Genomic DNA, 23,207 nt, shown 5'->3' with positions numbered 1-23,207 from the left:
TCTCCAATGTAAAAGTGATCTTCTTTTCCTCTCTGGCTAAGAAGGCCAGAGAATTTACTGTTAACCCAGACAAATCATTTACAGCGAAGCTGCTTCTTTATAATGAAGGTGGTTACATAATATTAACTTCTAGGAATGCTAGAGACAAAACTCTATCATGGGTGACCACACATTTTTCCAAGGTTACTTTCTCGAAGGTAAAATATTGCTCAGCAACAGTTCTTTCAGAAGATAATGTCGCATAAACATGTACAATTGTATCAAGATTAGTTCATTATCTTTGAAATTATGTGATTACACCACCCAATAGCCAAAAACTGCCAGGGGACCCAATAAATAAGTGGAATTAGAAATACATGAGAGGAGTTCCCGTCTTAGCTCAGTGGTTAACGAATCCGACTAGGAACCATGAGGTTTCGGGTTCAATCCCTGGCCTTGCTCAGTGGGTTAAGGATCCAGCATTGCCGTGAGCTGTGGTGTAGGTTGCATTTGTGGCTTGGATCTCACGTTGCTGTGGCTCTGGTGTAGGCTGGTGGCTACAGCTCCGATTCAACCCGTAGCCTGGGAACTTCCTATGCCTCGGAAGCGGCCCCAGATAAGGCAAAAAGAAAAAAAAAAAACAAAAAAACAAAACAGAAATACACAGGAGTTCCTGTTGTGGCACAGTGGAAATGAATCTGACTTGGTATCCATGAGGATGAGTGTTTGACCCCGTCTTGCTCAGCGGGTTAAGGATCCGGCGTTGCCATGGACTGTGGTGTAGGTCGCAAACACTGCTCAGGTCTGGCATTGTTGTGGCTGTGGTGTAGGCTGGCAACTGAAGCTCTAATTCAAGCCGTAGCCTGGGAACCTCCATATGCCATGGGTGTAGCCCTAAAAACAAAACAAACAAAAATACACAATACTCCTTTCCTAGAGGTTGCTGAGTGAATCTAAGGAAGATGGACTGAGTCCACTACATTTTGGTCCTACAGTGAACATAAAACTTCATCATTTGGAGTTTAGTGGAAATGAAATAAGTCAGGAAACCCAGTATCTCCACAAAACCCCAGCAAAGTAAAATGTGTTACACTAGAGCACGAAACGCCCTTTGAACACTTGTGTGGGCAGATTGGGGGTGGGGGTTGGGTGTGTAGAGTCAGGTGTGGTGCAAAGCCCTCCAGGCATCTCCGTTGTGCCTTCCTGCTCCTCTTTATGTCTTCCACTTCAGCCGCTCAGTAAACATCCATGGCAGGTCTGCTCTGCACAACGCTTAGTGGTAGAAGGTGAGGAAATACCAGGAGAATTATGGAGTGGTCTCAGTCCTTCAAAAGATTGGTACAGGCAGAGTAGTGATGGAAAGTACCATCAAAGCTTGGAGAAAGAGGGGGTTATTTCCAATCTGAAAGATGGACAAAACACAGTTGAGCTCGGCTTTGAATGGAGAGGTCACTGGATGGTTATGTCAGACAGGCTTGGGAAAACAGAAGGTGGCATCTGGGTGAAACACCAGCTATGCCTGTTGATGTCAGAAGGAAACAACTTCAGAGAAAGAAGCATGAGTGCATGTGTGTGGGATTGTGGTACCCATGTCATGGGCAGCAAGACTACCAACGTCCATCCTTTCACTGTTCGGTACTCTGGAGTATCATCAGATATGCTACTGATGAATATTGAGTGGGCTTAGATGGCGACCGTCCTTATATAACATTATGCTCTGGGTGTGTGGATCATGAATGGGTTTTTGTGGGTGAGATCATGGCATAAAATTGACCTTTTTAACCCTTTCAAAGTGTTAGTTCTGGAGTTCCCATCGTGGCACAGTGGTTAACGAATCCAACTAGGAACCATGAGGTTGGGGGTTCGATCCCTGGCTTTGCTCAGTGGGTTAAGGATCCGGTGTTGCCATGAGCTGTGGTGTAGGTCGCAGATGTGGCTCGGATCCCGCATGGCTGTGGCTCTGGCGGAGGCCAGCGGCTACAGCTCCAATTCGACCCCTAGCCTGGGAACCTCCGTATGCCGAGGGAGTGGCCCTATAAAAGGCAAAAAAAAAAAAAAAAAAAGTGTTAATTCCGTGGCATTAAGTTCATTCAAACTGTTGTGCAGCCATCACCACCATCCAACTTCAGAACTTTTCATGAATGATTTTTGAGCAGGAAGAGGAAAGGATTACAGGAGACTTTAGCCAGGTGGCTCTAGTAACAACATGAAGGATTAACTGAACTGTCTCCATATATTTATGGGAAAGGTGAGAGAAGGGGCAACAAATTGGAACATTATCATAAGACACATGGTACAAGGAGGAGAGTACTCCTCATGGGAATGAAAGAGGCAAGAGCTGTTAAAGACACCACAACCCACCTACAAGGAACACATACGATTGCATGGTTTTGGGGGAGCGGAGGGTGATTTCCGGGACACAGAGAACGAGAACACGGAGTCATTTTTAGTTGATGGTAATTTCTGATGTTAGATAACTGTTGGGAGTAAAGTCAGGAGAAAAGAGTAGGTCTGAAAAGATAAGAGTCGGGTAGATGAAGAGCTCGTCTGATTCATGTAAGACTCCTGGTGAGACAATTATTTGAATGATGTAGTTCAGAATAGAAATTCTAGCCTAGTCCCTAAAAGAAATTAGAAATGCGATTTTTTTTTTTGCTTTTTTCTTAGCAAAGGTACCTAAAACCAAGATGGTGGGTGAAGAAACTTCCTCCTCCATTTGAGGGGATTTTCTATTTCCTGCTCCTCCTTTATTCTTCCTCTTGGAGAAAGCTACGTTGCAAATAAGTTAGCCATGATATGGCCAAAATTTAACTCAAAATCCAATCCATATGTCTACCCACAGGCCTAATAAAAATCCAAACTTTGTTCTTTAGTGTCATGCTAAGCACTTTATATGACAACTAACAGACTATTTTTTCCAGATGAGAACTGAGGGACAGGGATATGGTACATGGGGCTTCCTTGAAGCCACAGTTAGTAGTAGAGTCAGAATTCAAACCTGGGTCAGCCTAACTCCAAAGTCTATGCTCTCTAAGGTGCTTTAATGATGGCTTTTAATTTTTCCCTGGCAAAGATAGTTTTTTCCTCTTTAAATATGTTCTCCCTTGTTTTTTTTCTTTCAATTTCCCAAATTTTATGTATCAGATGAAATTCCTCTGAGGCTCAGTAAAGTGCAAGGTACTGATGAGGATACACAAAGGGTTTAAGCTCCCCTTTGCTGATAAAGTACTCTATTTGAAATTTGTTAATTACAGAGGCCTTGAAGAATTTTTACCTCACATTTCTATAATATCACAATATCTCTAACAGGTAAAGCTCAGGAGTTCCCTTATTAAAAGTCTATTTCCTTTCTAAGCTATTATAATGTAAAAAGTACGCGTTGACTTATAGCCCTTGAACAAACTGAATAAACTGTAGGCAAAATACAAATGTACAAGGACTTAAACATTTATGGGAGAGAGAGAGGGAGAGACTGAAATACTCTTATCGTTTTATTCTTTCATCAGACCAGTCGCCTCCTGAAGCCGAGGGAAATCACAGTGCTTTGGTATCTGGAAAGAGGTGAATGCAAAGGCATATCTGCGATTTTTATTTCTGGTGGGCCTTTCTTCAAGACGACTTTACGGTCCTCCCCATGGCAAAGCCTTTCGCTGTGATTCAAAAACAGAGTATCTTCTAAAGGGCCGGCATGGATCCTACATGCTTCCGCATGCTAAGAGAAAAAAAAAAAAATCTGCTATATATCACACCAAACATCATTTAATTAGATTAAGATGGATGTTGCCCAATAGTTTTTCTAACTGTTCCTGTCGAGAAAGCAGGTCTAGTGGGCAAAGCACTACCCTTTTTTGAAAGCAATGATCTCTGGTGTCTTCTGACCACCAGTAAGAGTGAGCGCTATGAACTGGGGCCCAAAAAGATAGATTAAGGAACTTTAGCATCCTGCTTAGGTAGGACAAGTCATTTACCCATCAGGAGACTCTGTTTTCTCAATATAAAATGGGATATTAAGGGAGTCTTTGAGTGTTGAATAAAACATTATATGGGAATGAAAAAGCTTTTGCCAACTACCAAGTTAAATATCTCTATAGTATGCAGCTGTTACTGAAACTGCTCTGGATAAATAACAGCGACTTGAGGTTATTGTCTTAACTGTATATCTATTTCTTATTCTTGCATGCTACTGAACAGCAGTCTGGCCTGGTCTTCGGGTGTAGCCCCATCTCTCCTATGCTGTGATTTCATTGTTAAAAACTTTTAAAATTATAGTTGACTTACAAAGTTCTGTCAATTTCTGCTGTATAGCAAAGTGACACGGTTATATATACATTTTCTCATATTATCTTCTATCATATTCCATTACAAGTGATTGGATATAGTTTCCTGCACTATACAGCGAGACCTCACTGCTTGCCCACTCTGAATGTAATAGTTCGCATCTACCAACCCCTAATATCATTTGTTATATCATCTCAAGATGCTAGAGATGATATTAGAAGGAAAACGTACCTAGAATTTAGTGTACCTTCACTTCATTTTTTTAATTTCTTTTTTCAGTTTATTTTATTTATTTTGTTTTATTTTAAATTATTTCCCCAATATAATTTTTTTCTACTGTACATTATGGTGACCCAGTTACACAAACATGTACACATTCTGTTTTCGCACATTATCATGCTCCATCATAAGTGACTAAACATAGTTCCCAGTGCTACACAGCAGGATCTCATTGCTAATCTATTCCAAAGGCAATAGTTTGTATCCATTAAATCCAAGCTCCTAATCTACCCCACTCCTTTCCCCTTCCCCTTTGCAACCATAAGTCTATTCTCCAAGTCCATGATTTTCTTTTCTGAGAAAGGTTCATTTGTGCCTTATATTCAATTCCAGATATGTGATATCATATGGTATTTGTCTTTCTCTTTCTGACTTACTTCACTCAGTATGAGAGTTTCTATCCATGTTGCTGCAAATGGCATTATTTCATTCTTTTTTATGGCTAAATAGTATTCCATTGTGTATATAGACCACATCTTCCTAATCCAGTCATCTGTCGATCCTTCACTTCATTTTAATTCTCACTTTCACTTTTACTCTGTAAGGTAGACTGCTCCATATGCCAGTCCCTAATTATATTTTAAAAACTGTTAGGCCGTGTCAATTAAGTTGCAGAAGGGAAAAAATTAGGAAAACATCATACTGAATTTACAGCTCTAAAGAGTAAGGTCAAGAATAATACAATGTTTTAATGCATTCAAAACGGTTCTTCGGAATTCCCATCGTGGCTCAGTGGTTAACAAACCTGACTAGTACCCATGAGGACGCGGGTTCAATCCCTGGCCTCCCTGAGTGGGTTAAGGATCTGGTATTGCCGTGTGCTGTGGTTTAGGCTGGAAGCTGCAGCTCTGATTTGACCCCTAGGCTGGGAACTTCCATATGCCGCAGGTACGGCCCTAAAAAAAAATAAAAGACAAAAAGAAATTTGCAAATTAGTTATATAAACACATTTCTAGGAATCTCAACCTAAAATATCCTCTTAAAATCTAATTATTACAAAATATTCTATTCTCCTTTAAAGAAACAAGTGAATGGTCAATCTGAATTTGGAAAATGTTTTGAAACTATTAACTACTGAATAGGAGTGTTGAATGGCTAAGAAGTCTTATCTGTGAATCTAGCCAAACTGCTGCCCTAGCTCTCAACTTGACTGTGCGGTACAACTCTAAAAATATACGCTTTGACTGTAGCTTTAATATTAGTGGTGTCTACTTCTTCCTTTTTTATTTTTGCTTCTCAGGGCCACACCCTCAGCACATAGACGTTCTCAGGCTAGGGGTCAAATCAGAGTTGCAGCTTCCGGCCTACACCACAGCCACTCGGGATCCAAGCCTCTGCTACAAACTACACCACAGCTCACGGCAACACCAGATCCTTGACCCATTGAGCGGGGCCAGGGATTGAAACGGTGTTCTCATGGATACTAGTTGGGTTTGTTTCCACTGAGCCACAATGAGAACTCCAAGTGTAATTCTTTTTTTTTTTTTTTTTTCTTTAAATGGCCCCACTTGTGGCATATGGAAGTTCCCAGGCTAGGCCAGAGACTGAATCTGAGCCACAGCTGCAACAACACCAGCCCCTTTAACCACTGTGCTGGGCTGGGGATGGAACCTGTGCCTCTGCAGTGACCTGATATGCTGCAGTTGGATTCTTAACCCTCTGTGCCACAGTGGAGACTTAGTGGTGCCAACTTCTGATGAGCTTCCTAACAACTGTGAATTGGCATTAGGTAGAGGAAAAGGTAGACGCATAGTTCTAAAATTGTTCAATTTATCTATTTTAACTTTGTGATTGGGTTCCTTGACTATATACTATTTAACTTTTTCTTACAAGTTTATGAGAAGGCACATCAAATAGTTGCTGTCAGAATAGGAAGGTGGTTGCCAGGGCCTGGGGGAAAGAAAAATAAGACAAGGGCACAAACTTCCAGTTTAAAGAATAAGTTCTAGGCTAGGAGTTCCCTTGTGGCATAGTGGATTAAGGATCCAGTGCTGCCCACTGCCGTGACTCGGGTTGATCCCTGTTGGATCCCTGGCCTGTGACCTTCCACATGCCTCGAGTGTGGCCAAAACAAACAAACAAAACAAAACGAAAAATTCTAAGGGTCTAATGTTCAGCACAGTGACTATAGTTAATAATACAGTATTGCATACTTGAAAGATGTTCAGAGTAGATCTGAAGCAGTCTCACTACAAGCAAAAAGACAACTATCTGAGGGGATGAATGTGTTAATTCTCTTGATCTTGATAATCTGAAGCAGTTTCAATACAAGCAAAAAGACTTAACTATGTGAGGGGATGAATGTGTTAATTATCATGAATTGATAATCATTCCACAATGTATATCAAATCATCACATTGTAACTTTAAATACACACAGTCATATTTGTCTATTATTCCTCAATAAAGCTGGGAAAAATGAAAAATAAATTTCCAAATAGCTTTTGCAGTTATATGTCTAGTCACAGAAAATATTAAATAGTATAGATCTTAATTTTTAAATTATAAATCCTTATATAGGAAAATACCTTCAGATTCACCTTCCTGAATTTCATATTTTCTTTCCAAGGCATTACATAATGTCTTGGGATGAGCTCTTGCTTTAATGAAAATCGTGGCAAATGAATTGCCTCAAACCTGAAAATTAGGAAAGCAAGAAAAAAGACATCTTGTGAGCTAAAGATAATCATTTTAGCGTCCTTTTAGGGAATGAAGGCAGTTTTGTTGTGCCCATTGACATTCAGACCCCAGCACAGAGCTGCGTCACTTTGAGGGTTGCCTAGTAGATAACCAACCCATTAAATCCCCGAGTTATCACTAAGATCAAACATGTGGGCTAGATATCTGTACCTCTAACTGCATTCTGTCCTTTACAATTTGCTATGATGTGCATTTTGGCCTGATTTGAAGTGGCAAGGCAGCCCACCATCATGTGTCTCAGGCCTACTCATAGCCTAAAGGAATTTCTGGCTGGTCACCAAAAACAGTAACGAGTTTAACTTCTGAATTTAGTACAGGCCCTCCACTCAGGTCAGACGTGCTTTCCCTGCACTCATATTGTTTGTCTCTGGAACATAAAACTTTTTATACCGATGCCAAGTGTCCTCATCTGTGTGGCTCCAAGATGATAAAAAACAAACAAAACCTCCCAAAACTCCACCCCAAGCCCCAGAACCATTAAGTCCTCACTTATGAGCAGACTTATATAAATTCTCCTCAGAAGAGTTGCTGTTAAGTTTAGGTAAGACAGGCCAAGTGTCTTTGCCTGAAGCCATGACTGCCAGTGGGACAGGAATTCTCATCTAGAACTTCACTAACCTACTGGTCTAATTATGATGCTATTGCTGCCTCAGATGTAACAATGTTTTGCTAACTTCATAGCAACCCACAGCAGTTCCTCTAGCAGTTAAGCGTGGCACTTAGAGCTATTTTCAGGTTTGTTTTTTTTTTTTTAATGTATTCAGCCATTTCTTTCTTTTTTTTTTTTAATTTTAGCTATTTTATTTTTGTCTTTTTGCCTTTTCTAGGGCCGCTCCTGTGGCATATGGAGTTCCCAGGCTAGGGGTCGAATCGGAGCTGTAGCCACCAGCCTACACCAGAGCCACAGCGAATGCGGGATCCGAGCCACGTCTGTGACCTACACCACAGCTCACGGCAACACCAGATCCTTAACCCACTGAGCAAGGCCAGGGATCGAACCTGCAACCTCATGGTTCCTAGTTGGATTCGTTAACCACTACGCCATGACGGGAACCCCTATTTTCAGTTTTTAAAATAACCTTTGAGTACACCACCATTCTTATCATGAACAATTAGAAAAATGAGAATGCTTGTAGACATACTACAAATTTGACAAAGATCCTAGAAAACTATATTGGGCTAAATAATTATTATTCACAAATAATCACTTTGTATTAACACTATTTACCCTTAGCTGATTTCCCTCTAAATACAACACATGGTTGTTATGTGTCCCATTTGTTTCATTCAATACCTGGATACACTTGAAGAGAATAAATCAAACTTGCCTAAACCTAAACCAATTTAATACATTTTATCCTCTAAGATTTGAGTTATATTGCTGAGTATTTTAGATTACAAAACTCATTTTTTTTTCTTTTTAGGTCCACACCCGGGGCACATGGAGGTTCCTAGCCTGGGGGTCTAATCGGAGCTACAGCTGCTGGCCTACACCACAGCTCATACCAGATCCAAGCTGTGTCTGCGGCCTACACCACAGATGTCAGCAAAGCCGTATCCTTAACCCACTGAGCGAGGCCAGAGATCGAACGCTCAACCGATGGTTCCTAGTTGGATTCGGCTCCACTGTGCCACAATAGGAACTCCCAAAACTCATTGTAATAAAGATTAATGAGTGAGGCTGAGCACTTGATTTTCTAGACCAGACATGGAGGGTTATAGCAGTTAGTCCAAGAGCCTAACTAGGAAACATTTTCTTAAATAGGGAAATGTTAGGCTGAGCAGGAAGGATGACTGCAATATACTGCAGTTTGGTGAGAGGACTAACTGAATATATATATATATCTGGCAATAGTTTGTGAGAGACATTCCTAGATCTGGATAGTCAAAAGAACCTTAAAAATCAAAGGCTTGGTTTCTATATATAAGTTTGAAATCTGTGCAGGTGAAGAGGAGGGGCAATCCATTGAATATGAAGTAGCCTCAGGTATTCACGACCTTTAAAAACTGTCATTTTGGCGTTCTTCTTATGGCTCAGTGGGTTAAAAATCTGAATGCAGGAATTCTCGTCATGGTGCAGTGGAAATGAATCTGACTGGGAACCATGAAGTTGCAGGTTCGATCCCTGGTCTTGCTCAGTGGATTAAGGATCTGGCGTTTCGGTGAGCTGTGGCGTAGGTCACAGACAAGGCTCGGATCCTGCGTTGCTGTGGTGAAGGCCAGCAGCTATAGCTCTGATTCAACCCCTAGCCTGGAAACCTCCATACGCCGAGGATGCAGCTCTAAAAAGCAACAACAAAAATCTGAATGCAGGTTCAATCCCTGGGCCTTGCTTAGTGGGTTACGAATCCAGTGTTGCCACGAGCTGTGTAGGGCAGCTGCAGCTCTGATTCAACTCCTGGCCGGGAACTTCCATGTGCCACCACAAAAAAATCCCCAACAAACAAAAAAACCCAAAACACACACACACACAAAACCTTGTAACTTTCAGTGGAAAAATTTGCAGTATTTACATGGGTATGTGGCATTTCTATTTCTGAATGTTAATTATCTTTCCTAATATGCTATATCTTTAAAATCACCTCACACAGTCTCAAGGACCATGGTGATCATTTTGCAATGTACAAAAACACTGAATCACTACATTGTAAACCTGAAACTAATGTAATGTTGTGAGTTAATGTACTTCAATTTTTAAAAATTCTTCAAATAAATAAAAGGTTAAATATCAGGGACAATATTTAAATAGTTACCTACTTAAAATATTTCTTTCCTTGGCTATAACAATTCTACGACTTTTTTTTTTTTTTTTTGGTCTTTTTAGGGCCACAGGTGCAGCATATGGCCAGGGGTCAAATTGGAGCTGTAGCCACCAGCCTACACCACAGACACAGCAACATGGGATCCTAGCTGGGTCTGCAACCTTCATCACAGTTCACAGCAACTTTGGATCCTTAACCCACTGAGCAGGCGGGGGATACTAGCTGGGTTTGCTACTGCTAAGCCACAACAGGAACTCTGAACATGTGATTAAAAAAGTCGCTTGAAACCCATTAAAGACTGCCAAAACTCCAATTTTATTTTTGCATTCTTACGACAAAAAGCAACCAAAAACCACTTTCCTCTTCCTTCCTTGCTTACTTAGATCCAACTTCAATGATCATGTATTTCAGAAACTACTGAAAAGACTTCAAGTACATTGCTGCAAAGAAAAGTTAATAACTGCTTCCTACATATTTTTGCTTAACCTATTTCGAAAACTATAGTCAATTCTTAGAGTTATCTTAAGTAAACTATCTTTATTTCCTTAAATTAAAATGAATAATTTTAAAACATCATGCAGACAAAACATTTTTAATACCTAACTTCCTTAACATAAGGTAAAACAATCTTAGGCAGGCCACCACTGGGAATTTTTTAAATGGCATTGTAACTATGTAGGTATGGATCATTTTCAGAATTTAGTATATGACCCAGGTAACTAATAAGAAGTCAAAAATAACGTTAAGAACCAATACTTATTTGAAATGCTTCTGATGTTTATTTACTTCTGGACAAACAAGTAAGTGGGAAGAGCCACTAGTATAAACTTAATTTTAGTCTCTATCATTAAAACTGCCTAAGAGTTCCCAGAACACAGAAAAACTAAATGTGAATATATTTATAATAGCTTAACAATTTACATCATATTAGGATCTTTTAATGGAATGTTTTGAAATCAATCATAATTCACTGCAAAGATAAATCAGAAAAACTTCTGGATGGCATGTTATAATGACTTGGACAAAACTGATCAACTAGTAATAATTAGTACATGCAACACATTGAGAAATTAAATCCTCTGCTATATACTTTTCAGTATTTTGTCAGACATCAGGAAGTTTTAAATGTCCTTATCAATCACATCCATCTCCCTATATACTCATTTATTTAAAAAAAAAAAGTTTTCTCTCCAGATTTTCATGTTCATCAGTGCAAAGTAAAATAAAGCAATCTCAGTAGAAATGGTTTATTACAACACTAGTTGAGAAGTACACAAAATGTACTAAAAGATGTCTAAATCATGAGAATGATCAACCTCAATGGCTTCCTCTGCATCCAGCTTTGTTTCTCCGTGTCCTTCCTGTGATTCATCAAGAGAGGCCAGGGCCTCATTTGTGTCACTTGCAAAAGTCTCTCGAGATGTATCATCGTCTTCTTGAAAATTCAGACTTTTAATAGCTTGCTTCATCTTTTTTCCCAACACTTGTGTTCTCCTCTTCCTAGCAGCTTTTTTATTTTCATATTCCTTTTGATTTTCAAGGTAGAAAATGTCCTACAATAAAGGAACAGCTTAGGTAAAAAAGAACTACCGTTTATTAAAAGTTTAATACAAGGCAGACTCTTTACATTCATTACCTCCATTTCTCACCAACAGCAAACAAGTATTAGACTCATAATTAGACAGAGTCCAAGGTATTAAGTAAATCCTCACTGCAAGTTGAGGATGAAGCTATGATTCAAACTCAGCCTGGCGTTAGGTTTAGGGCCCATGTTTATTCCACCACAATACATCATCTATAGGGAAAGGTTTTCTAAATGAAAATACACAGTAGGAAAATTATATTTAGGACTTGAATAAAATATATCACATCAAAACAGAAGTCATTGGTATAATACTTTACTAATTCTGAGATGCCATCATAACTTCATGTGACTGCACATGTTAAGAAACCGGCCAGGGAGTTCCCATCGTGGCGCAGTGGTTGACGAATCCAACTAGGAACCATGAGGTTGCAGGTTTGATCCCTGCCCTTGCTCAGTGCGTTAAGGATCTGGCATTGCCGTGAGCTGTGGTGCAGGTCGCAGATACAGCTCAGATCCCAAGTTGCTGTGGCTCTAGTGTAGGCTGGCAGCTACAGCTTCGATTAGACCCCTAGCCTGGGAACCTCCATATACCGTGGGAGCGGCCCAAGAAATGGCAAAAAGACAAAGACAAAAAAAAAAAGAAAAAAAAGAAAAGAAACCGGCCAGGCCTGAATTGTTTGACCAAGTATGATCATGTAACCTATACAATGCAAGAAAAATTTCACCCCTTAAACACTGCTGTAATTAACATGTGAGAATGTAAATCTTTGTCAAAAATTTTTACCACAAGGCATAAAAATAATATAGTCAGCAACTGGGACACATTTCACGGTTCCAGAAAAGGTTTTTTTTTTTCTTTTCCTTTGCAGCTGCACTTGCAGCATGTGGAAGTTCCCAGGCCAGAGGTCAAAAATGAGCTTCCTCTGCGACTTATGCAACAGCAGCGGCAACACCTGATCCTTAACCAACCGCACTGGGCCAGGGGTCGAACCAGCAACACCAGACACAAGCAGGATCATGAACTCACTGCACCGCAGCAGGAACTCCCAGAAAAAGGATTTTACAGCATGAAAATATGAGAATCTTTAGTACAGGGTTTCACAAGTATGGCACTACTGAAATTTCAAGCCAAGGAATTCTTTGTGGGGCCATCTGCTGGGTGCACTGTAGGATGTTTAGCAGCATACTGACCTCTCCCCACTCACACACACCTACCCCATCCCCAAACTGTGACAACAAAAGAAGCAGAAGAGAGGGACATTTTGCCAGCAAACAAAAACCCAAGAACGTTCCTTCTAAGTACACACTTTGGTCAGGGATTATATTGGGGAAGAGGGAAAACATTAAGGTATAAGCTTTGTGCTACCACTCAGAAGTTGTGTTCCCCAGAAAATTTACATCATTACAAATTTATGTTGTCAAAATAATTGTTCCGTTAAGGGAAAAAAGCAGTTATGGAGGAGTGATTTCAATTACAACAGTAACACATCCTATAGGAATTTCAATAGCAGAGTTTAAAAAAATGACTGAGAATGAACGGCCAGGAAAAAACAAACAAAAACCTTGAGCAGAGGCAAAAAACGTTCACATGGAGCATCAGCTCAAGAGAAATGACTTTTATTTTTGTTTTCATTAGCATTATATTAATACAGCTAAAACACTTCCCAATTGCCTCTATCACCCACTGTTAAAATACAAAGAATACAAAATTTCTCAAATATTGTCAATGTGTTGTGTATGTACCACCTCCTAAGAAGTTCTCAATTATGGTCACATGTGCTAAATGCAAGTCATGTTCCTTAATTAACGAATTAAAAGACACAAAATTTTTAAGCTATGAAAAAACCACACTGCGTTTGATTTCCTGTATGACATTCTAGTAATAAAAATGATTAAGAATACTAAAGTGGGGAGTTCCCGTTGTGGCGCAGTGGTTAACGAATCTGACTAGGAACCATGAGGTTTCGGGTTCGGTCCCTGCGTTTGCTTAGTGGGTTAACAATCGGCATTGCTGTGAGCTGTGGTGTAGGTTGCAGACGAGGCTCGGATCCCGCGTTGCTGTGGCTCTGGCATAGGCTGGTGGCTACAGCTCCGATTAGACCCCTAGCCTGGGAACCTCCATATGCCGCGGGAGCGGCCCAAAGAAAAAAAAAAAAAAAAGAAAAGGGACAATGAAAAAATTGGTCAGTGTAAGGCAGAACAGGTAATGGAGATTAGTAGAAAATGAAGCTAGAGGCTGAGGGGAAGTCCACTTATGATTAAGGACATTATCATTTTTACCTTAATTTGTTCCTCACTGATACTAGGAGTGTTTTTCAGGAGATTCAGGAAAACTCCACCAGGTGTTCTTCTTCGGCTACCATTCTACAAAGAGGAAGAGAAGAATTACCTGTGTAGACTCTTCCGATTAACGGCCAAGACAACTTTTAACAATTTATTTTTATTTTTTGGTTACATCCACAGCATGTGGAGGTTCCCTGGGCCAGGGATGGAAACTGAGCTTCATTTGTAACCAGAACCACAGCAGTGACGATGACAGGTCCTTAACCCACTGAGCCACAAGGGAACTGCCAAAGCAACTTTTAGAGTCTTCCCCAAGGAGCTATTAGGATCTACTGTGACCACCCCCAGTTTAACTGCAGTGTCCTCCTCTACTCGCTATACTTTCATTTGCTCGCTTTCTTTCCTCCCAGCATCTGTCACTTTTTAGCACTCCTGAAGATACAACATTTATTCTTTATGGACTATTCCCCTCTCACACCCAACTACAACATAAGCTTCCTGTGTCTAGAACACTGCATCGTACATAGCAATAAATAACTGTATAAGGAAAAACTGCACCAAAAGAAAGTAAAATCAGACTTGTATCTTCCCAACATTCAGTAGATTTCCATTATCTCACTGGTCTTATTATACTTTATATCTGTCTGCACATAGAGCTCCCTTCCTGGCTCTGCGGTTAACGAACCCGACTAGGACCTATGAGGATACGGGTTTGATCCCTGGCCTTGCTCAGTGGGTTAAGGATCTGGTGTTGCCATGAGATGTGGTGCAGGTTGCAGACATGGCTTGCATCCTGTGTTGCTGTGGCTGTGGTGTATGTAGGCTGACAGCTGTAGCTCTGATTCAACCCCTAGCCTGGGAATCTCCATGTGCTACAGGTGCTGCCCTAAAAAGCAAACAAAACAAAACAAAACAAAAAACTATCTGTGCTTTTTACATAGCAAGATTTTTTTTCTGCCCCCAAGAACCAGTTTTCAAGAATTCATGAATTAAATGAACCAAAAATAACGTTTTTATTCATCACTGCTAATTAACTTCTGGGCACTGTGATACGTACTTTATATACATTATCTCATTAAATCCTTACAATAGAAGAACAATCCCATTTTGTAGCTGAGACTGAGTTCTGAGAAGTCAACTAATTTAGCCAAATGTCACATCTAGTAATCTGCACATCCAAAATTCAAAACAAGACACCCCAAACTCCAAACGCCATATTCTCAAAATTTGAGCTTCCAGGTCTCACCCCCCCACCCACCACTTTTTTCTTAAAATTTCAACCCCTACCCTTAATGCATCCTGTGAGAGATTTGTTGCTGACTGCACACTAACAGGCTACAATATATGCATGTTTTTGTAAGGAAAGCATTAACTGCAAAAACTGACTACTGAATTTTTAAACTCAAATTTTTCATTATTAATGAAGTTTTTAAAAAACCCGAAAAAAACTGCAATAATTTATAAATAAGAGACCCAATAGAGACAAGTGCATTTTATTAAAAAAAGATACGAAATAATACAAAATCAGAAACAACGAAGCAATTAGTCTTACCATTATAAAAAGGCCACCATTTTGTTCAACTTCAGCAGTCTCCATCAGAAGTTCAATCGCCTTTTTGTTCCCAATTATCCTCACTACTCGGGCGATCAAATCTTTCTTTGGTTCCTGCAACCTGTTAAGGAGCAAATGAAGTAATAATATTAACTATGTTACTTGTTGTATAAAGTTGAGGACATCTACTTTAGTCTCCTATTTAGTTCCCAGCTAGAATTAACATTCCAATCTCGTAATGGCTGCTTTTCAAAATCTTCACTATTTAACCCTGGAATTACTGATACAGAAACATTCCTGTCTTGGGTCACCCAAGAAAAGAGGAGCCTCAAGGTTCCATCTCAGGTCCGATAACTGGCCTCTTCACTTTGCCTTATTGGATTATGGCAGATTTCAAAAGAAACATGCACACACAGCAAGGGGAATACGAGACGAAAAGCAAGATATAAGCAGTCCACTCGCATCACAACAAATAACAAACGCTTTCGATCATATCACGCTTTTGATTATTATGCCTAGAAGTTAGCTCTCCTAACTGCAGAGATGACCTGGATCTTTAAAATGGATTGGATTTGTCTCTCACAGCCTCCCTGCCTTAAAACAAATGATATAGTTAACATTTACCAAAGGCTTATTATGGGATAAGCACAATCCTAGGAACTATATATATGCATTACATCTCAGCTAATTCTCTCAAGAACCTTACAAAGCAGATACTATTTTCATTTTAGCAATGAGAGGTAAAAAACACAAGGACCCTAAGTAAGCACTAGAGCCCATATTCCATAGAGATGAGGGAGGATTAAAATTACTGAAGTCTTAACGGTTCCCTAATCAGTCCTAACCAGCCATGGCTTCTTTTGTTTCTTTGCTATTGTGGAAAGAGCACTAGACTAGGAACAAAGGGACTAGAGTTTAGTTCCAGGTCTGACACTTACTAAATTTGTGACTTTGAGCAACCACACAACTACTGGGCCTCAGTTTTGTATTTGTAAAGTGAAGGCTTTTGGAGTTCCCGTCGTGGTGCAGCACAAACGAATCCGACTAGGAACTATGAGGTTTCCGGTTTGATCCCTGGCCTTGATCAGTGGGTTAACCAACCGGCGTTGCCGTGAGCCGTGGTGTAGGCCGGCAGCTGTAGCACCGATTAGATCGCTAGCCTGGGAACCTCCTATGCCACAGGTGTGGCCCTAAATAAAGCCAAAAAAAAAAAAAAAAAAAGGTGAAGGCTTTGGTTTACAAAATCTCTAAGTTCCTTTCCAGCATTCAAATTCCAAACTCTCTCAGTACTATAAAAAGCCAGCACTAGGAGTTCTCCTAGCAGCGCAGTGGATTACGGATCTGGCGTTGTCACTGCAGTCGTTCGGGTAGCTGCTGTGGCAAGGGTTCAATCCCTGGCCTGGGAACTTCCACATGATGTGGGGAGTGCCCCCCCAAAAGTAAACAAAATTTCAACTTTTAAAAATACATGAAATGTAAATTTACCACACATCAAACAACTATACTCCTATTTAGCCAAAAGAAATGAACATATATATCCATACATGAGTACATGAAAGTTCCTAACAACATTATTTATGATTACCAAAAAGTTCAATAGCCAATATGGATGTGTGGGTGTATGCGCACACAAATAAACTGTTGATTCCTGCTATAACATGGACGAATTTCAAAAACACTGCACTAAGTGAAATCAGGTAGGCACAAGAGATGACACTGTGATTCCATTAACATGAAATTTCTGAAAAATGCAAACTGATAGATAGCAACAGAAAGTAGATTAGCAGATATGTGGGAATGGGAACAGGAACTAATTTTAAATGGGCTCATAAGTATAAGGGATCTTAGCAGGTAATGGAGATGTTTTCAAATGCTTTATGGTAATGGTTGTACAACTGGTAAAATTACTGAAAAATCAACACTTGAAATAGGTGAATTTTATCAGAAGTACCGTAATATGCCTCAGATGGGGAGACAGGATTAAGACGGCAGAACAGAAGGACTGGAACACAACTTCTCTTCTAAAAACAACAAAATTTACAACCAAATACTGAGCAATCTTCAACCAAACGGACTGGAAACTTTCAAAAAGATATCCTACTCCAGGAGACAAAGAGGAGGCCACATCAAGAGGCAGGAGGGGCGATTACACGATATAAGCAACCCCATACCTCCCGGGTGGGAAGCCCCACAGACTGGAAAGTAACTGTTTCACAGAGACTCACCTACAGGAGTGAGAGTTCTGAGCCCCACATCAAACCCTCACGTGTGGGGATCTGGCACAGGGAGAAATAGCCCCTGGAGCATCTGGCATTGAAGGCCAGTGGGGCTTGTGCGCAGGAGCTCCACGGGACTGGGGGAAACAGAGACCCCACTCTTAAAAGGCGCACACAGACTTCCACGTGCACTGGGTCCCAGGGCAAAGCAAAGTCTCCACGGGAATCTGGGTCTAACCTGACTGCAGTTCTTGGAGGACCTCCTGGGAAAACACGGGTGAATGTGGTTTGTTGTGGGGGAAGGGCACTGGAAGCAAAGCTCTCGGGAATATTCAGCAACTTGCCTTTCTCTGGAGGTGGCCATTTTGGGAAAATCTGGCCCCACCCATCAGCACTGAGAAGTCCCAGAGCAAACAACAATCCCGGTGGGATCAAAGCCCCGCCCATCAGTAAACGGGCTGCCTAAAGACCCCCCCAGCACACAGCCGCCTCTAATCCACCCAGAGACAAAGCCCCACCCACCGGAGGGATAGGAATCAGCTCCACCTACCAGTGGGCGGCATCAGTCCCTCCCATCAGGAAGCCTACAGCAAGCCCTGCCCCCCACCAACTTCAGCCACAAGGGGAGCAGACACCAGAAGGAAGAGAGGCTACAACTCAATTATCTATAATATTCCTCAATGAAGTTGTTTTTTTTTAAAAAAAAGTCATGAATGCTTGATAACACTCCAACATCCTCACTGATTTAAAATCAGTGATGCATTTTTGGGCGTTCCCCCGGTGGAGGAGGCATTAAAGATCCCTGCCCTGGGAACTGGCATAGGACAAAGGCAGGGCAAAAAAAAAAAAAGAGAGACGTGTCTTACTCAAAGAGTTCTATTGCACTAAGTGGAAAAAGTTGCCAAAAAGTTTATAAAAACCTGCAAAATTATTCTATCAGGTCTGTCCAAATTTAAAAACACCCAAATATATGCATATAACCATGTAAGCTCAGTGTTCACGCCTTGAATTTTAAAATCTCAAAAAGGAACACCCATCATCAAGATACTTGGAATCCATGTAATTCCCTACAAATGGAAGAGAGTTGGTCAAGTGCTCACTTGCAGCCAAACGTAAATGCTCACCTGAAAGAAATTTCATCAGCCACTTTCTCTTGAGAATCATCCTCTGTGATCTCATATCGGCCTTTATAGTTCATTTCTAGTCTGTCTCCTAGTCTGTCTTTGACAGGTCGCTTCCTTTTGAGATGACTTTGCCCGTTTTCCTCCTCCTTTGATCCCGTTTTTTGGCCACCGTGCATATATTCATCCAGCTCTTTGTCTAATTCTTTTGTATGTTCTTGAGCTTCCCTCTTAAGTTTCTTAGCAAGCAAGTAATTGTAGGTCTCGGATTGTCGGCTTCTGTCAATAGTGCCCTCCATTCCCAAGATACCAAGTTCAGTGGCCACTGCATCTTGATTCTGTTCCTGCAGCACTGCACCCCATATGTTGTTAACCCTCTTCCCTCCAGCAACAGGTGGTTTCTGGCTGCTCTGGCCAAACTGAAAAGGCTCTGGTTTGGGAGGAATATTGAAGCATTTCTGTCGCTTGCGTTTCCAGAGAGAGCTATCATCATCTGAATCTGAAAAACTCTCTTCACTTGAATCCACACTTTTCACAGTCCGATAATGTGATACCGGCGCACACACTGCTGCAGTACCCGGGAAGGGCCTCACTGCGCAGTCCCCACCTAGTGCTTTCTGCAAGTCAAAGAAAATACAATCAACTCCACAAAACACATTAACTCCACTCACTGTGTGCTACTAAAAAAATTAGAGAGGTGGCTGGACCATTTTGAAGTAGAAATCATCCTCGAAGAGCTCTGAACCAATCTAGTCCTTGCATTTCTAAAGGTCTACAAGTAATTTTCATTTTTAAAGCCACAAATTCTTATTTCTCCATAGCTAATGCAGCACTTAGTTCTAAGGCCTCTTTCTAAAAATTACCAAAGCTCAATTCTCACCTTTAGAAGATTTTTAATCTTCTCAGTTATTGTCAGTATGTCATTTGAAATTGTCTTAGACAGTAATCATAATAGCGGTTAAAACAGAATTTGTTTTCTTTCTTTCCAAAGATGCCTGCCATGCACCTGGACACAGCAATAACTTTATACGGTTTTGTAATTATGCTTCTTTCAGACTAGACAATAAACTCCTCTATGGGTAGAAATTTCTGACAAAATACTTTTAAAACCGCAGAGTTCATGGCATTAGGTTCACTAAGTCATGGGTTAATCTATGCAATATAAACTAAAAGATTGAAAAATAAAAATATCTTGGTACCGATTTTCCTAAGACATTTCTATGCAAAAGCAATCACCTTTACGTTAAACAATTTGTTGAGTTCCTATTATATGCTAGAAGTGGGAGTGGGGAGATTCAGGTCAAGAAAATAAGTCTTTTAATCTTGAAATAATAATGACACTAACCCCGGTCGGCCATTACTCAGGCTCCTCTGAAACCTTACAGCCTATCAGTGCCATACTATTATCATTCCTATTCTAAAGATGGGGCCACCGGCTAAAATACCCATCACCCGGTGGCGGCGCTAGAATTTGAAAGCGGGCAACCAGGCATTTAGAACCACAAGAGCTTGCTACTTAGTAGGGCGGTAAAGACAAACACCTACGTAGAAAACTAGGAAGCTAACACAAAACCTAGTGCCACATTATGGCAAAACGGAGCTTCCATAGTCTTCCATGGGAATATGAAAGACCAGGCCCCTGAGCAGGTGATGAACTTCACCCCAGGTCTTCACTCCCTATCTGCTCAGGGCGAAAAGGAGCGCCAAAAGCTGTTTGCGGACCGATGTCCTCCAGTTCTATACCTTGGGCAAAATCTGCCCGTCTGGGAGAACCTAGTGGCGCCGATGTGGGGAAGCCTGTAGGTTTAGAAAACGCGGAGCGGATCACGCGAGGCGGGGAAGAGATGGTCGTACGCCCGCCTCTCAAGAGGCCGCACACCTCGTGGGCCCCGCCTTGCAAAGAGATGCCGGCGGGGCTCAGAAGGCCCGCTGCCGCCGCCACCCCCGCCGCCGCCCCCCGGGTTCTGCGCGCCGCCGACTCCTCAGCTCCGCGCGCCGGGCCGGAGGACGCCCGCCGGGCCCTCACCCTCCCCGCCAGGCCGGCTCGCGCCGAGGGCCGCCTGCGGCTCCTCGCAGCCAGGGCTCCGCCCTCCCAGCCCAGAGTCACCCGGCCGTCCTCCGCACTCACCGGCACCGGCAGCGGCCTCTCGCTGGGTGCCACCGTCATGTCGGAATCCGAGTCGGAAAGCTGCCCATCTTCCATGTCGCCGGCCTCCTGCGCCATCTTCCCGCGGCGCCGCGCAGCGGGCCGGAGAGCACTTCCGGCGGGGCGGCGGGCGGGTCCGGCGGGCGGCGGCTGCTCGGGCGCCCCCGCGAGGGGGCTGTGGCAGCCCCGGCGGCCGGTGGGGGCTTGGCCCAGACGCCTGGGTCGGGATTCGCAGATGTCGCCTCGTCATTGCACAGCGTTCCCTGGCGCTACTCTGGGAAAATGGAGTGCCCTGCAGCGCCAGCATTCTGGCGCCTTTTCTTCTGACCTGTTTCCTTGTAACCTAAACCTGCGGGCGGATGGCAGCCTTGGGGGATTCCTTCCTCGGCCTCACAACGCTCACCTGGATGCTCTGTGCATGCCTTCCTGCTTCTACTTTTGCTCCTCTGAGATCCACTCTGCGTGGAGCTTCCTGGAGAGCCTTCCAAACGGGAGGTGAGGTCGCCGCCCTGCTCAGACTTTCCAGGGCTTTCCCCCACACGCTGAGTTCACTGCACAGCCAGCAGGGCTGCAGGTGTGTCCCTCAGTCTGGTGTCCCTCCCCAGCGGCTCTTTAGCCACACTGTCGCTGCTCACGCTCTTGTTCCTCAGGCAGCCTTTGTCCTTTCGCCGCCCCAAGGCCTTTGCTGTTGCTGTTCCCTCTGCCTGGCAGAGGCTCAAACATCCCGACACCCTATTCTTACCTAGGTTATGCTCTCAGATGATTCAGAATTCTGATAAAATAACACCGGTTTTTCTTTTCTTTTTTTCTTTTTTAAATGAGAGTGCAACATTTCAGGTTCTCTCTTGGTTTTTTTGTTCGTTTTTCTTTTTTGCCACCCAGGCAGTTGTGGGAATTCCAGGGCCAGGGATAGAACCTACAACCACACAGCTGCAATCAGAGCCACAGTGGTGAGAACACAAGTGCCTCAACCCGCTAGACAATCGGAGAACTCCCTGCCACCTTTGTTCTTTGTAATTTTATTGTAGTTGACTTACAATGTTGTATTAGTTTCAGGTGCACAACAAATAAATGCCACCTTTTAATAAAAGGTGTTCTTTGACCACCCTCGCTAAAATAGAGTCCTCTACTGTCATTCTCAGCCTCTTTTTTTTTTTTCCTTCATGGCATCAATTGCCATGTGTATTTTTCTTTCTCGTCTGAGTTCCACTAAAATGTCTGCTTTATTCACTATTTTTCCCACCTATGTCCAGTCAGGTGACTTCCTGTATATAAAGATGGTCAAGAAATATTCATTGAATTTTTTTTTTTTTTTTTTGCATGAAGAGGATCTTATTTGTACCCTTTACTATTCTTTATTTTTTTTATTTTTATGGTCAGGCCTGCAGCATATGGAAGCCCCTCCCCAACCCCGCAACCCCCCCCTCAAAAAAAAATATATATATATAGCAGCTTATTCTGGACTTATTCTATATCAAAATATAAAGATCTACCCCCTCCCCCCCTTTTGCCTGTGCTGGAGGCATATGAGTCCCATGGTTAGAGATTGAATCTGAGCCTGCTCTGAGCCTGCTCGGCAGCCTACACCACAGCTGTGGTAACACTGGATCCTTAACCTGCTGCACCACAACAGGCACTCATTTAGCTCCCTAGATGACTCCCTAGTTTTCCATTGCATGCAGGTAGCATCATTTATTTAGTCTCTGATGGAGTATGTAGGTTTAAGGTGTAGCCAGTTTTGCAATTAACATGTCTTTTTACAGACTTATTTTATTATTTCCTTAGGATATGTCTCTAGATTCTATGGAAAAGATTTAATTCGATTTTTGAAATGTGAATTTAAAAGCTGTGAAGGAATTTTGAAATTATCCGGTCCAATTTATTTTGACAGGTTACACAGCTAAAGTGTTGAAGATTTAAGTCTTGACACCAGGTCTTCTAATTCTTAGGTAACTTTATTATTTTATCTTTTTGCATAGAATTACAATCCCTCTGGAATTGATTTTTGTGTATGATGTGAAGTAAAAGTACATTTTCATGCTGTTTTTTACATTTTACAGTGTGGTATGGGATGCAGCTAAATATCGTGTAATACGTAGAACAGTCCCTCACACTGAAGACTTTCTCCAATATTTTCTGCTAGAAATTTTAGAGTTTTAGTTCTTACCTTTAGGTCTGTGGTCCATTTCGAATTAATTCTTGTATATAGCATGAAGTAAAAGTCAAGGTTTATTTATTTATTTCTTGCACTTGACTATCCATGTAATATAGCATTATTTGTTGAAAAGACCATTCTGTCTCCCTTCA

The 23,207-nt window shown here is 41.8% G+C and overlaps 2 protein-coding genes across 2 annotated transcripts; both read right to left on the bottom strand.

Moving 5' to 3' along the window:
- Nucleotides 2,964-8,026, bottom strand: TEX43 (testis expressed 43). The gene is made up of 3 exons (XM_021084703.1): nucleotides 7,725-8,026; nucleotides 7,064-7,172; nucleotides 2,964-3,691 (listed from the first exon to the last, which is right to left on the bottom strand). Exons 1-3 carry the CDS (start codon nucleotides 7,835-7,837, stop codon nucleotides 3,482-3,484), a joined length of 432 nt encoding a protein of 143 aa, XP_020940362.1. The 5' UTR covers nucleotides 7,838-8,026; the 3' UTR covers nucleotides 2,964-3,481.
- PHAX (phosphorylated adaptor for RNA export) lies at nucleotides 10,291-21,172 on the bottom strand. Its single transcript, XM_005661605.3, has 5 exons — nucleotides 20,883-21,172; nucleotides 18,758-19,371; nucleotides 15,418-15,538; nucleotides 13,863-13,946; nucleotides 10,291-11,550 (listed from the first exon to the last, which is right to left on the bottom strand). Exons 1-5 carry the CDS (start codon nucleotides 20,976-20,978, stop codon nucleotides 11,281-11,283), a joined length of 1,185 nt encoding a protein of 394 aa, XP_005661662.1. The 5' UTR covers nucleotides 20,979-21,172; the 3' UTR covers nucleotides 10,291-11,280.

The sequence above is a fragment of the Sus scrofa genome, chromosome 2, assembly GCF_000003025.6.
Source record: "Sus scrofa isolate TJ Tabasco breed Duroc chromosome 2, Sscrofa11.1, whole genome shotgun sequence".
NCBI classification, from domain to species: Eukaryota; Metazoa; Chordata; class Mammalia; order Artiodactyla; family Suidae; genus Sus; species Sus scrofa.
The sequence above is the reverse complement of the archived record's forward strand: the minus strand, read 5'-3'. Positions and strand labels throughout refer to the sequence as shown.